General features: G+C 40.0%; 1 protein-coding gene across 16 annotated transcripts in view; it reads left to right on the top strand.

Moving 5' to 3' along the window:
* Positions 1-12,958, top strand: part of ACACA (acetyl-CoA carboxylase alpha) — a 330,564-nt gene that overhangs the window by 256,581 nt on the left and 61,025 nt on the right. For all 16 annotated transcript variants that reach the window (XM_005583932.5, XM_005583930.5, XM_005583933.5 and 13 more), the window contains 3 exons: positions 3,791-3,888; positions 8,034-8,154; positions 9,492-9,602. In XM_005583932.5, coding sequence (XP_005583989.1) covers positions 3,791-3,888; positions 8,034-8,154; positions 9,492-9,602 — 330 coding nt within the window. The remainder of the gene's footprint in view (positions 1-3,790; positions 3,889-8,033; positions 8,155-9,491; positions 9,603-12,958) is intronic.

A 12,958-nucleotide genomic window follows, 5' to 3' on the forward strand; every position in this document is an offset into this window, starting at 1 on the left:
GGTTGCACAACATCTGAATATACTAAAATTTACTGAGTTATATACATTTCAAAATGGTGAATTTTGGCTGGATACAGTGGCTTACGTCTGTAATGCAGCATTTTGGGAGGCCAAGGCAGGCAGATCACTTGAGGCCAGGAGTTCAAGATCAGCCTCGCCAGCATAGCGAAATACCATCTCTACTAAAATATAAAAAATTAGCCAGTCATAGTAGCACACGTCTGTAATCCCAGCTTTTCAGGAGGCAGAGAGGCATAAGAATTGCTTGAATGCAGGAGGCAGAGGTTGCAGTGAGCCAGGATCATGCCATTGCACTCAGCCTGGGTGACAGAGTGAGACTCAAAAAAACCTTTAAAAACCAAAATGTTGAATTTTATGTTATGTTAATTTTATCTCTTTTTTTTTAAGAGACAGTGTCCTGCTTTGTCACCCAGGCTGGAGTGCAGTGGCACATTCATAGCCTACTGCATCTTCCAACTTCTGGGCTCAAGTGATCCTCCCACCTCCACCTCCCAAGTAGCTGGGACTACAGGCGCACACCACCACACCCAGCTAATTTTTTTATTTTTCATAAAGACAAGGTTTTGCTATGTTGCCCAGACTTGTCTCAAACTCCTGGCCTCAAGTGATCCTCCCACCTCGGCCTCCCCAAATGCTGAGATTATAGGCATTAGCCACTGTGCTTGGCCAGTTTTTTAAATTATATAAAAAAATGTGAATGGGGACATGTCAGGAGCACAGAGGTTGCAGCGGGAACAAGAAGTTCTGGACTCCCCATTCTCAACCCCACTAGGACTCAATGCCCTCTCACCTGTTGGTTTGGCAAGACAGCCATTATAGAAAGTAGGGTAGAAGGAAAAAAGTGATTCAAGGGCTTGGTCCCTGGACTACTCCTTTTCCTATTTACCTTCCCTTGGTGACCTCATCCTGTCTTTTTGTTTTGTTCTGTTTTTTTGAGATAGGGTCTCACTCTGTTGCCCAGGCTGGAGTGCAGTGGTGCGATTACAGCTCACTGCATCCTCCACCTCCTGGGTTGAAGCAATTTTCCAGCCTCAGCCTCCTGAGTAACTGGGACTACAGCCATGCACCAGCAAGCTTGGCTAATTTTTTGTTTTTTGTAGAGACAGGGTTTCGCCCTGTTGCCCAGGTTGGTCTTGAATTCGTGAGCTCAAAGTGATCCGCCCGGCTTGGCCTCCCAAAATGCAGGAATTAGAGGTGTGAGCCACCGCACCTAGCCTCATCCAGTCTTTTAAAGCTTTAAGTTTCATGTACAAGCTGATAAATGTCCAAATTTATATCTTACCCCTGAACACAAGATTCATATATCCAGACTCAACATCTCCACTTACATCTGCCTAAATGTCTACCTAAATTGTAGCTTCTAATCTTCCTTTAATGTGTTCTTCCTACAGTCTTCTCTGTGTCAACAGATGGTACCTCTATTGTTTCATTTGTTCAAGTGAGAGACCTTGGAGTTATTCTTGACTTCTGTCTTTCTTGCACACCCCACATTCACTTCCACACCCCATTCATCCATCTAAACAGTAAATCATGTTTATATCCCTACCTTAAAATATATCCAGAATCTGAGTACTTCTATCCAATTCCACTGCTACTTACTAACAGTAGCAGTAGTCTAACTCTTCTTACCTCCATATTGCAGTACCCTCCTAACTGGTCTTCCTGCCTCTGGCTTTGCTCCCAGTCCCACCCAAGGTCCGTCCTCAACAGAATGTAGAATGAGGCCATGTGTGGTGGCTCATGCTCATGCCTGTAATCCCAGCACTTTGGGAGGCTGAGGCAGACGGATCAACTTGAGGTCAGGAGTTCAAGAACAGCCTGGCCAACGTGGTGAAACCCTCTCTCTACTAAAAATATAAAAATTAGCTGAGCATTGTGATGGGTGCCTGTAATCCCAACTACTTGGGAGACTGAGGTGGGAGAATTGCTTTAGCCCAGGAGGCAGAGGTTCCAGTGAGTCAAGATCACACCACTGCACTCTGCCTGGGTGACAGAAGGAGACTCTACTCAAAAACAAAAAACAAACAAACAAAAAAACCAGGTAGAATGATCCAGTTAAAATATAAGTCAGATCACAAAACTTTTCTCTGCTTAAAACCCTTTAATAGCTTCCCAATTCATTCAAGTAAAAGCCAAAGATCCTATAGTTGCCTACAAGGCCTTATATAGATTGGCCTTCCAGTACCACTCTGCCCTCATTTCTTGCTACAGCCTCCCCCAACCTTATTCCACATATTGGCTCTACCCGACTCTGCTTTCTTAAACCTGCGAAGTACATCATGCCTCAGTGCATTTGTACTTGCTGTTGCTTCTACCTAGAATGCTTTTTCCTCAGATATCCTCATGTCTCGTAGCCTCAGCTCATTTAGGTCTTTACTCAAACGACACTTTTCAATGAGGCTTTCCTTGGTTATTTTTTCTAAAAGTTGGACTGTCTACCTTCTCTTTCGTTTTTTTTTTCGTTAAACATTATTCCCATTAACATTATACATTTTACTTATTTTGTGTATTTTGCTGGCTTTCCCAGTAGGAGGTATGTTTCATAAGGGTAGGAATTCTTGTCTATTTTTGTTAATTCCTGTTTTTCCAGTGCCTAGAATAGTACCTTGTACATAATAGGCACTCAGTAAATGTGTACTGACTGACGTACTAATGACACTCAGTGCTATCAGGCATTCTCAACACAAATCATGCAAGACCAATTGCAGATTTATGTCTTTTCCATGTTGTGCTCACTGTGGGACATACATTTATTGAGTTAAATGGTGGGCATAATTTCTCATAGTATTTTAAATGCTTCCCTGTGTTTACTTATTTTTTTGACTGAGTGACTAATTCACTTAAGTTAAACACATATACCATGTAACTCTATTTTGTATGTGGATGTGTGTATAGATACATACAAATCAATTATAAAATGTTAGTATAATTGTTTAAATGTAAATGGGCATTAGGAGTTGTTTATTGAAGAAACAAAAGATCTGAGTTCAGTGTTCACTATTAGCACTGTATAGACTTCTGATTTTAATATTGAATCTCCTAGATTTGCAGTTCTCTGTTATCCCTTGCTTGTATTTATTTTGATGATCCTGTGGATTTGAGAGAGTGAAAAACAGTAATTCACACAATTCTTCAATTTCATGTTGATATCTTTAATAGAGATGTCACTAAAGATCAGAAAATGACCCTTTAACCCTGTTGAAAATGAAATGAGGCTGGGCACGGTGGCTCACACCTGTAATCCCAGCACTTTGGGAGGCCGAGGTGGGCGGATCATGAGGTCAGGAGATCGAGACCATCCTGGCTAACATGGTGAAAACCCATCTCTACTAAAAATACAAAAAATTAGCCAGGCGGGGTGGCAGGTTCCTGTAGTCCCAGCTACTCGGGAGGCTGAGGCAGGAGAATGGCGTGAACCCAGGAGGCGGAGCTTGCAGTGAGCCGAGATTGCGCCACTGCACTCCAGCGTGGGCGACAGAGCGAGACTCCGTCTCAAAAAAAAAAAGAGAAAATGAAATGAATGGAATATACTTAGAATTGCAGCTATAAGGTATCTTGTCTCAAGGACAGTTAGTGACTGAAAAAATAGGCACTTCCATCTTTCAAAGGAGGACTGTCTGTGCTAGTATTCTATTAGACAGTAAACCTAAGAAGTGATGTGGCAATTTAAAGCTAGCTGTGGAACAAGCTTCATTATGTATGCTTTGCTGTATCTTCTGGTTATATGACAATGGCAAATAATGAGTTAAAAACTATTTGTGCTTCACAGGGATACAGGTATTTATATCTGACCCCTCAAGATTATAAGAGAGTCAGTGCTCTCAACTCTGTCCATTGTGAACACGTGGAGGATGAAGGAGAATCCAGGTAGGTATATATGTATTGGAATAATTTGGTCATGACTAAAGAAAGGAGAATATGGTATTTTTTTCCTTATTGTACGGCTATTCATAACCTTGAAGGACACTGAAGATAACATAATCTAGATGTCTTAGGTTTATATCCAGCTCTACCACTTATTAGCTGAAGAACCTTATTATTGATTGAAGTTTTGACATTTATAATACTTAAGTCATTTTAGAAAAACTGAAACATGTAAACAATTATGAAGAAAAAAATAAAAATTAGCCACAATCCTACCTTCAGGCCACAATTATGAATTTATGTTATACTCTTGCTGTCTTTTCTGTAGACTTATCTTTTTTCTATGTGATTGAGATTATAACAAGAATTTCTTTTATAATTTATCCTTTTCACTAAAAACTATTTTTGGGAAAATTTCCTGTATTCTTAAAACATTATTTAAGAATAGGATGCTTAATGGCTACATAGTATTTTATTATAATAAATATATTTGAACATTCAGACTATTTCTAATTTTTCACATCCCTGGGCTGAACCCCCTTAAGGGATATTTATATAAATTTCACATAAACTTTTAGGAATTAAAAGCTCTGATCATCCCTTTTTGCTTGATTTCTAGAAGTGAAATTACAGGTCAAAAAGTCAATTTTAAAGGGTTTTAAAAAATAATTTTAAATTGCCTTCCCAAGATTTGCATTCCTGTCAGCAGTATAGAATAGGATTTGTTTCCCTCTTTAATTTTTCTTCACCCCTGCCAACATTGATTATTGTCAAATAATAAAATGGAATAAAAACGGCAATTGTTATTTTAACTTGTATTTTTGACTCCCAGTGAAGTTGAACATTTTCATATAATCTATCTGCAAGTATTTTTAAGAATGTTAATTGCTCGGCCAGGTGTGGAGTTTCAGGCCTGTAATCCCAGCACTTTGGGAGGCTGAGGCAGGCAGATAGCCTGAGGTCAGGAGTGCGAGACCAGCCTGGCCAACATGGAGAAGCCTTATCTCTACTAAAAATACACAAATTAGCCAGGCCTGGTGATGCATGCCTGTAGTCCCAGCTACTTGGGAGGCTGAGGCAGAAGAATTGCTTGAACCCAGGAGGTGGAGGTTGCAGTGAGCTGAGATGACACCACTGCACTCCAGCCTGGGTGACAGAGCAAGACTCCATCTCAAAAAAAGAAAAAAAAAGAAAAAAAAGTTCATTGCCCTAATACTATTTACTGAAAATTTATTTTTTGGTGTTTTTTTGTTCTGTCTACTCTTGGGCTAATACCACACTATTTAAACTATTCTAGTGGGACAAATTTTCTCACATTTTAAATTTTTCCTCAAGTATTATTGGCTACTTTTGCTTTTTTTTTTAATGTAGAGGGTTTTTGTTTTTTGTTTTTAGAGACAGGGTTTCACTCTGTTGCCCAGGCTGGGATGCAGTGGTGTGATCATAGGTCACTGAACCCTCAAACTCCTGAGCTTAAGAGATTGTCCCATGTCAGCCTCCCAAGCAACTGGGACTATAGACAGGCGCCGTCACGCCCAGCTAATTTTTTTTTTTTTGTTCCGAGATAGAATATTGCTACATTCCCCAGGCTGGTCTCGAACTCCTGACCTCAATCCTCCCACCTCAACCTCTCAAGTAGCTGGGATTACAGGTGCAAGCCACTGTGTTTGGCTTGAGGCTCATGTTTTTCTAATTCCAAAAAAGTTTTCATAATGATTTTGATTCAGATTGCATTGAGTTTACACATTAATTTAAGAACTGACATCTTCATAATACTAACTTTCCCCAAAAAGAAACATGGTATGTTTTTCCATTTGTATGAGTGGTTTTTTTGTTTTGTTTTGTTTTTACGTTTTGTAGTTTTCTTCATATAGGTTTTGCCAGAGGTTCCCAAACTTTCTTGGTTCATCGCATCCTTAGTGTCTCAGTAATTTTTTCATAGCACCCCTAGAGTATAAGATACACTTAATATTTCTGCTTATTAGGTAGTTAAACAATAAGTATTTGTGTCCTAATAACTTAATAATCATTTGAAAAAATTATATATGTAAATTGAAAAAATTTATTCTTAAATAATTACAGTTACTTACTAATGAGATATTTGTGTCAGCATAACATCTCAAACCTTGGAATCAGCTTGGATATAGCCACCCACATTTCTTGTTCTTCATTGAGTTTTCACAGAAACTTCAAAAATCTAGCTTTGCAAAGACAGGACATTTTCAAAAGGAATGTAGCACTATTCTAACAAACTGTGAACTACTCTGAACTATCTAAAGCTAGTAGTTCACATAGGGTCACAGATATCACATATAATAGTGCTTCTCCCAAAAATTTAAAATATCTTGTAATGCTTCTGGGAGTTCATCATGGTGCCTTGGGGCACAACATGGTTATGGTGAGATTCTGCCAATTTCTTCATGCTTATTTCTAAATAGTTTGCATTTTTTCTTGCTACTCTGAATGGGATTTTTCCCCTATGATGTTTTTTAACTCTTCATTTCTGGAATCTATGAATATTGAGTTTGTTACAGGCAAATCTGGCTGGGTCCTTGAATATTTACGACTATATGGACCTTATACGAGCAGGCACACACACACACACACATATAAGATTAATGTAGTTAATTAACCCCCTTAAGGGACAGTAGCTTCATTTCTGATATAACTTTAGGACAGAGTCTAGATACAGAACAAAAGGAAGAACTGGGAAATTATTGGATATTAGGAGAGGCTAAAAATAGAAAGACAGCAGAATCTGGGAAGCAGAGATGCAAAGTCACAGATCAACAGCAAGGGCAAAGAAAAAGAATTGATGGAGGGCTGGAAATGAAGAAGGGAGCAGGAAAATATGGGGCCAGGAGGAAGTATTTTAAGAGCCACTATGGGGTACTTATTTATTATTTCAATTTATAAAACTGTGCCCACTGCCAAGCCTTCTGGGTATAGGTGGAACAATAAATAATATATGCCCATCTCTACTTTCAACTTTGTATTTTTCCTTTCTTTTATCAGTTACATTCCCCATCTCCCATTTCCCATTATCAGCTATCACTCCTAATCCCCTGCCAGGAAGACAGATGAGTGACTTCCACTAGATCCACAGGATGCTTTCTGGACAACTTGGTCAGCATTTCACTTCTACACACATTCCACCTGCCCCTCCAGAGGACATATCCAGGGACGCTTGTGTATATATTTGATATTTATGAAGGAGCAGGAATGAGAGTTCAGTATTTTGACCTTCGTTTCATCCCACCTTAGAAGAGGATTTTTGACTTGAGAAACTAAGCTGAGCATTCATTCTCCCTACCGCTCTGTTTGGATATTCTCTTCCTATGTAAAATTGTCTAAAATTGTTCATATGATGCCTGTTGCTCATTACAGAGATATACATTGACCTTGCTTTTAAAAAATTTGTTCTAGAAAATAAGCGAAGGCATCTAAAATCTGAGGGCCATCTATAACGTCAAACCTTCTCCTTGTTTGCTTTAATTTAACTTTCTTGTCAACCCTTAGAGGTAGATATTATTATTCTCATTTTGTAGAAGTTATTATTATCTTTAGAGTCACACTCCTGCGTGTATCAGAGCAAGGATTTAAATCTCTCTGCTTGGCTGGGCGTGGTGGCTCACGCCTATAATCCCAGCACTTTGGGAGGCCGAGGCGGGCGGATCACAAGGTCAAGAGATTGAGACCATCCTGGCCAACATGGTGAAACCCTGTCTCTACTAAAAATACAAAAATTAGCTGGGCATGGTGGCACGCACCTGTATTCCCAGCTACTCGGGAGGCTGAGGCAGGAGAATTGCTTGAATCCGGGAGACGGAGATTGCAGTGAGCCGAGATCATGCCACTGCCCTCCAGCCTGCCAATAGAGCGAGACTCCGTCTCAAAAAAAAAAAAGTCTATCTGCTTAATTCCAGATTTTGCTCTTCCTATTAAGCCATATTGCTTCCAGGTAAAATAGGCCCAAGCTAAGAAGGAAATACATATAAATGAAGAGTATAAAAGGAAGCACATAAAGCCCTGGTATTAAATATAAGCTTTCAATGCACTTTTAGCAGACTTTTAATGGTGATTATTATTTTAATGGCTTGTTGTTACTGTGTTTAACCTTCGTAATTTGACATGGCCATATCCAATAGGTACAAGATAACAGATATTATTGGGAAAGAAGAGGGAATTGGACCTGAGAACCTTCGAGGTTCTGGAATGATTGCTGGAGAATCCTCATTGGCCTATAATGAGATCATTACCATCAGCCTGGTAAATCTTTCCAGAATGTGAAATTTTTGAAGAGTTGGCTGTGTAGCTAGGTTTATTTTTTCTCTTATCACTGCTGTTCTGTCCCAAATGATTCTTGAAGATTGTGTGTCTACAATTTTATTTTAATTACACATGATAATAGGAAGATAGGATAATATAAATAACTGAATTTTTCAAATAAACCCAGTACTTTGTTTTAGCTTTTAGTTTAACTTCTTTTTATTTTCTTCCTTTCTTCTCTTTTTCTTTTTTTTTTTTTTTTTTTTTTTTTGAGACAGAGTCTTGCCCTGTCACCAGGCTGGAGTGCAATGGCGTGATCTCAGCTCACTGCAACCTCCGCCTCCCGCGTTCAAGCAATTTTCCTGCCTCAGCCTCCTGAGTAGCTGGAACTACAGGCGCGTGCCACCACGCCCAGCTAATTTTCGTATTTTTAATAGAGACGGGGTTTCACCATGTTGGCCAGGATGGTCTCAATCTCTTGACCTCATGATCCACCCGCCTCGGCTTCCAAAAGTGCTGGGAGTACAAGCGAGCCACCATACCCAGCCGCTCTTTCTTTTTTCTAAGAGACAGGGTCTTACTCTATCACCCAAGCAAGAGTACAGTGGTGCAATCATAGCTCACTGCAGCCTCTACCCCCTGGGCTGAAGTGATCCTCCTACCTCAGCTTCCAGGTAGCTAGGACTACAGGCATGTGCCACCACCTCCAGCTAATTTTTAAATTTTTTGTAGTGATGGGGGTCTCGCTATTTTGCCCAAGTTGGTCTTTTTTTTTTTGAGACAGAGTCTCACTCTGTTGCCCAGGCTAGAGTGCAGTGGCGTGATCTCAGCTCACTGCAACCTCTACCTGCCGGGTTCAAGTGGTTTTCCTGCCTTGGCCTCCCGAGTAGCTGGGATTATAGGCACGTGCCACGATGCCCAGATAATTTTTGTATTTTTACTAGAGGCAGGGTTTCACCTTGTTGGCCAGGCTGGTCTCAAACTCCTGACCTCAAGTAATTCATCCGCCTCAGACTTCCAAAGTGCCGGGATTACAGGTGTGAGCTTCCTCGCCCAGCCCCAAGGTGGTCTTGAACTCCTGGGCTCAAGCGATCCGCCCACCTCAGATTCCCAAAGTGCTAGGATGATAGGCATGAGTCCTTGCACGCAGCCTGAATTTTGCATCATTGTATTTTCTTTTCTTTGACCATGAAATTTTTTTGTGTGTGTTGTTATCAAACAGACTTCATAAAAAGCAATGTTTATTTCTGTTAATTTGGATTTTACTTATCTATGCCTTAGTTCTTACAGCTTCAGAGAGGACATAAATATGTGACATGTAGAATTTATTTTTTAAGGTGACGTGCCGGGCCATTGGGATTGGGGCTTACCTTGTCCGGCTGGGACAGAGAACCATCCAGGTTGAGAATTCTCACTTAATTCTAACAGGAGCTGGAGCCCTCAACAAAGTAAGTTTTTAGGGTTTTGAAGAAGTTTACATAGCTGATTGAAGATTATTTTGTGAATTCTTAATTCAAGATCCTGATTGGAAAGAAGCAGTTCAATCCATGCCTTCCTCAGTCTATCTCTTCCCCTCTCCCTCCATCTTTTCTGCCCATTGACTTGCTTGCCTTTTTATTCATTCATTCATTTATTTCATTTCTCAACTATTTTGAGTACTTACTGTTTTCTAGGCACTGTTCCAAGCCCTGTGTATATGTTAGTGAACAAACTATATAAAACCACTGCTCCAAAGCACTTAACGTTTCAGTGTCATTGTGGAAAGACAGAATTAATTGAACGCTTCTGTTCTGTCCCTCCTCTCCTCTCTTTTTCTTAATCTACTAGTAAAAGATGTGAGGAGATCTGTACTCAGACATTGAGCTGTCTCTGATTCCAGCTGTGCTAGTTCCCATTTCAGACCTACATTATGAATTAGGTACTGGCCTAGGTGTTGAGACTATCAAGTTTTAATGATTTTGTGAAATCTGTAAATACACCTCTCGATAAGGGCACCGATGGTGGTCTCTTGTATATAGAAGAAATATTTGGCAAATATTGAGTGGGAAGATGGGTGAATGGATGCATGGATGGATTACTGGAAAAGAGTATGCATAAAGATTTATCTTCCCTTCCAAAGAAAGGTTTGTACTTTTTAAATCCAACTTTACAAGGGCTTTTCCAAGGGGGGAAAAATGGATGGTTGCAGTCACTGTTCGTAAGAGTGAAAACTATCTAAGAATACCTGAATATATAAAGGACAGTGCAGTTCTGACACCTTTGCAAGCATAGGAAAATTATTTTCTCCTCAGGGCCAGAAAAATGTAATGGAATAGTCTGAGGCTGACTGCCCTTGTGCAACTTATATAACCTCTCAACTCCTCAGCTTTCTTATCTGTCAAAGGGGGATAATAATTTAAACCTTTAAATAATGTGGAGCTCAAATGAGAAAACATAAGTAAAAGTACCGAGTTCTACTGGACATGCCTAGATTCCCAGCTACTCAGGAGGCTGAAGCAGGAGGAGAGGTTGAACCCAGGAGTTTGAATCCAGCCTGGACAACACAGTAAGACCCCATCTCTTTAAAAAAAAAAAAAAAAAAAGTACCTAGTTCTTGGTGAAAAGTGTTGGCCCGCATTAAAATTTCAATTTCCGTTCCTCTCTCTAACATGATTTGGTGATTGAGCTAAAATTTCAGTTTCCCGTTCCTCTCTCTAACATGATTTGGTGATTGAGCTTATGGAGTTAATACACGTACTAAATTGTATCGGATATTACATTTGCTCTACTTGCGGGAACTTTTTATCAAGTCTTGACTTTCAAGTGTAAAGATAAGAATTAAGTGTTCTATCATTCCCATTTAGGAAAAAGTTGAAAATTCCATTGGTTTAATTAGATTTTGTGGATGTCAGAAATTAGAGGAATCATTTGATGTGATCAGCTTGCTCTCTGCATTCATATAAACTCTGTATCCTCCTCTGGGCTTGCTTTTTCTCACCAAGGAAAGGCACAGCAGTGCTAACAGTGGCGAACTTGGCTGTCTTCCTCCCTTTTTGGAGAGTAGCCTGGAAATAAAGGTTATGAACCACTACTATTAAAGATTATTATTGCAGTGGGAGAAACTGCTGAGAGTCTTAAGGTTGTTTTTTTTTAAGTTGCTCTTTTGGATACCTTCTTAGGATGAGATATTGATGAATGCTGAAGATAATTTTAGGTACCATTATCTATGAGAACAGAATGTTTGAAAGATTTTAAAAATTCTGTTCTCATAGATAATGGTACTTAAAAAACCTATATTTCCATGATGTTCCCATACCCAGTCAGAGAGCTAATTTCTGAAATGTATCTTCTTATATTGAGTTTCTTTCTCCCCCCTTCCCTGATACTATATTATATACAAAGAATATTACAAAAAGCAGATGTTGGGTTTTTGGTTTTGTTTTGCTTGAAAACTTGCTAGTTGAATTTCATTTGTGCCATGAAGAGACATTAGAGATTGATTTCTTAAAATCTGACTGAATTGTTCTAATCAAATTCATTATATTCACCTTCATAGCTTACAGGGCTGCTTGTTAAAAGAAAAGCTTAGTTACAGGGTGAAAGACAAATAAAGCTATAGCTTTAACTTACCAAACAACGCTCACTTCTAAAAGGACATGATTGTTGTTAGCTGAAGGGAGTGATCAGATACAGAGGTTACCTAATGTTGCTCTGCCTGCTTCACTATCTTCATGTCAGCTCCTCTTAAGTATACAGCTGTGCTGCTGAAGACACCCGATTTCATGCAAATTCATTCAGAATGTCCTATCAGCCCCTTTGCCTATCAGGTATGAAAAAGGAAACTACCATGCTCAGATGGCTTCCTCTGACTCACTCCTTGTGCGTGTTGCCTTTGTGTGTGCTGGTGTCTTTCTTCATCTCTGTTTGCCTTTCTTTCTGTAGGTATCTCTCTGTATTGTGTACTCTGGGTGTGTGCAAGTCACCCTGAGTGCATGTCTCTTTCCGTGTGGGTGCTGATCTTTCTGTCTCTTTGTGTCTGTGTCCTGCATATGGATCCCCCTCTTTCTCTGTCTGTGTGCCTCCCTGAGTGTCCATATGTGAGAAAGTCTTTGTGTATTTGAAACATTGTAGAGCCTCCTTTCTTAAGCCTTGGTGCTCATAGTATGTACCTGTGTAAAGTGGAAATGTAGGAGACATATGCAAGCCTATATACAGTCTTAGATTGTAAATATTTGACCCCCACCTTTTTGAGTCTTCATCCTTTATGTTAAACATTGGGGTGAAGAATAAGGAGTGGGGGTGTTCAGAGGTTGTAGGGGGAAAAAATCTTGTGTGTGCAAGTGCCGATCCCGTTGACCCCTTTGAAAATTGAAATAATGATAATGCGCGTCTCCTGACTGCATCAAAGTATCAGCACATCAAAAGCCAGGAGGCATGAAATGCAAATGATAAAGTGAAAGCAGATGGATTGTGCATGATCGCCTGATGCCCAATGAATTTTAAAAGGTGCTGGTTTGCAGGAAGGGGGGTTTGGGGGGTTTTAGGGGGGACTGAAATAAACACGTTATCCCTGCAATTTTTTTTTTTTTTGTTCTTGATGCTCACTCCTGACAATATTTTTTCACACTTGAGTGAACACCCTCTCTCTCTCTCTCTCTACCTCTGTCCCCCTCCCCCTCCCACTCTCTCTCTCTCTTTCTGTTTACTCTCCAACTCCCCCCCTCTGCCCCCCCCCCCACCCCCACCTCTTACATGTCTCAGGTCATGTCGCTGCAGCTCCGGTGGAAATAATAAGATATAAACCACGAGGTTGTTATTTGCATAG

This window comes from Macaca fascicularis, chromosome 16, assembly GCF_037993035.2.
Source record: "Macaca fascicularis isolate 582-1 chromosome 16, T2T-MFA8v1.1".
Classification (NCBI taxonomy): Eukaryota; Metazoa; Chordata; class Mammalia; order Primates; family Cercopithecidae; genus Macaca; species Macaca fascicularis.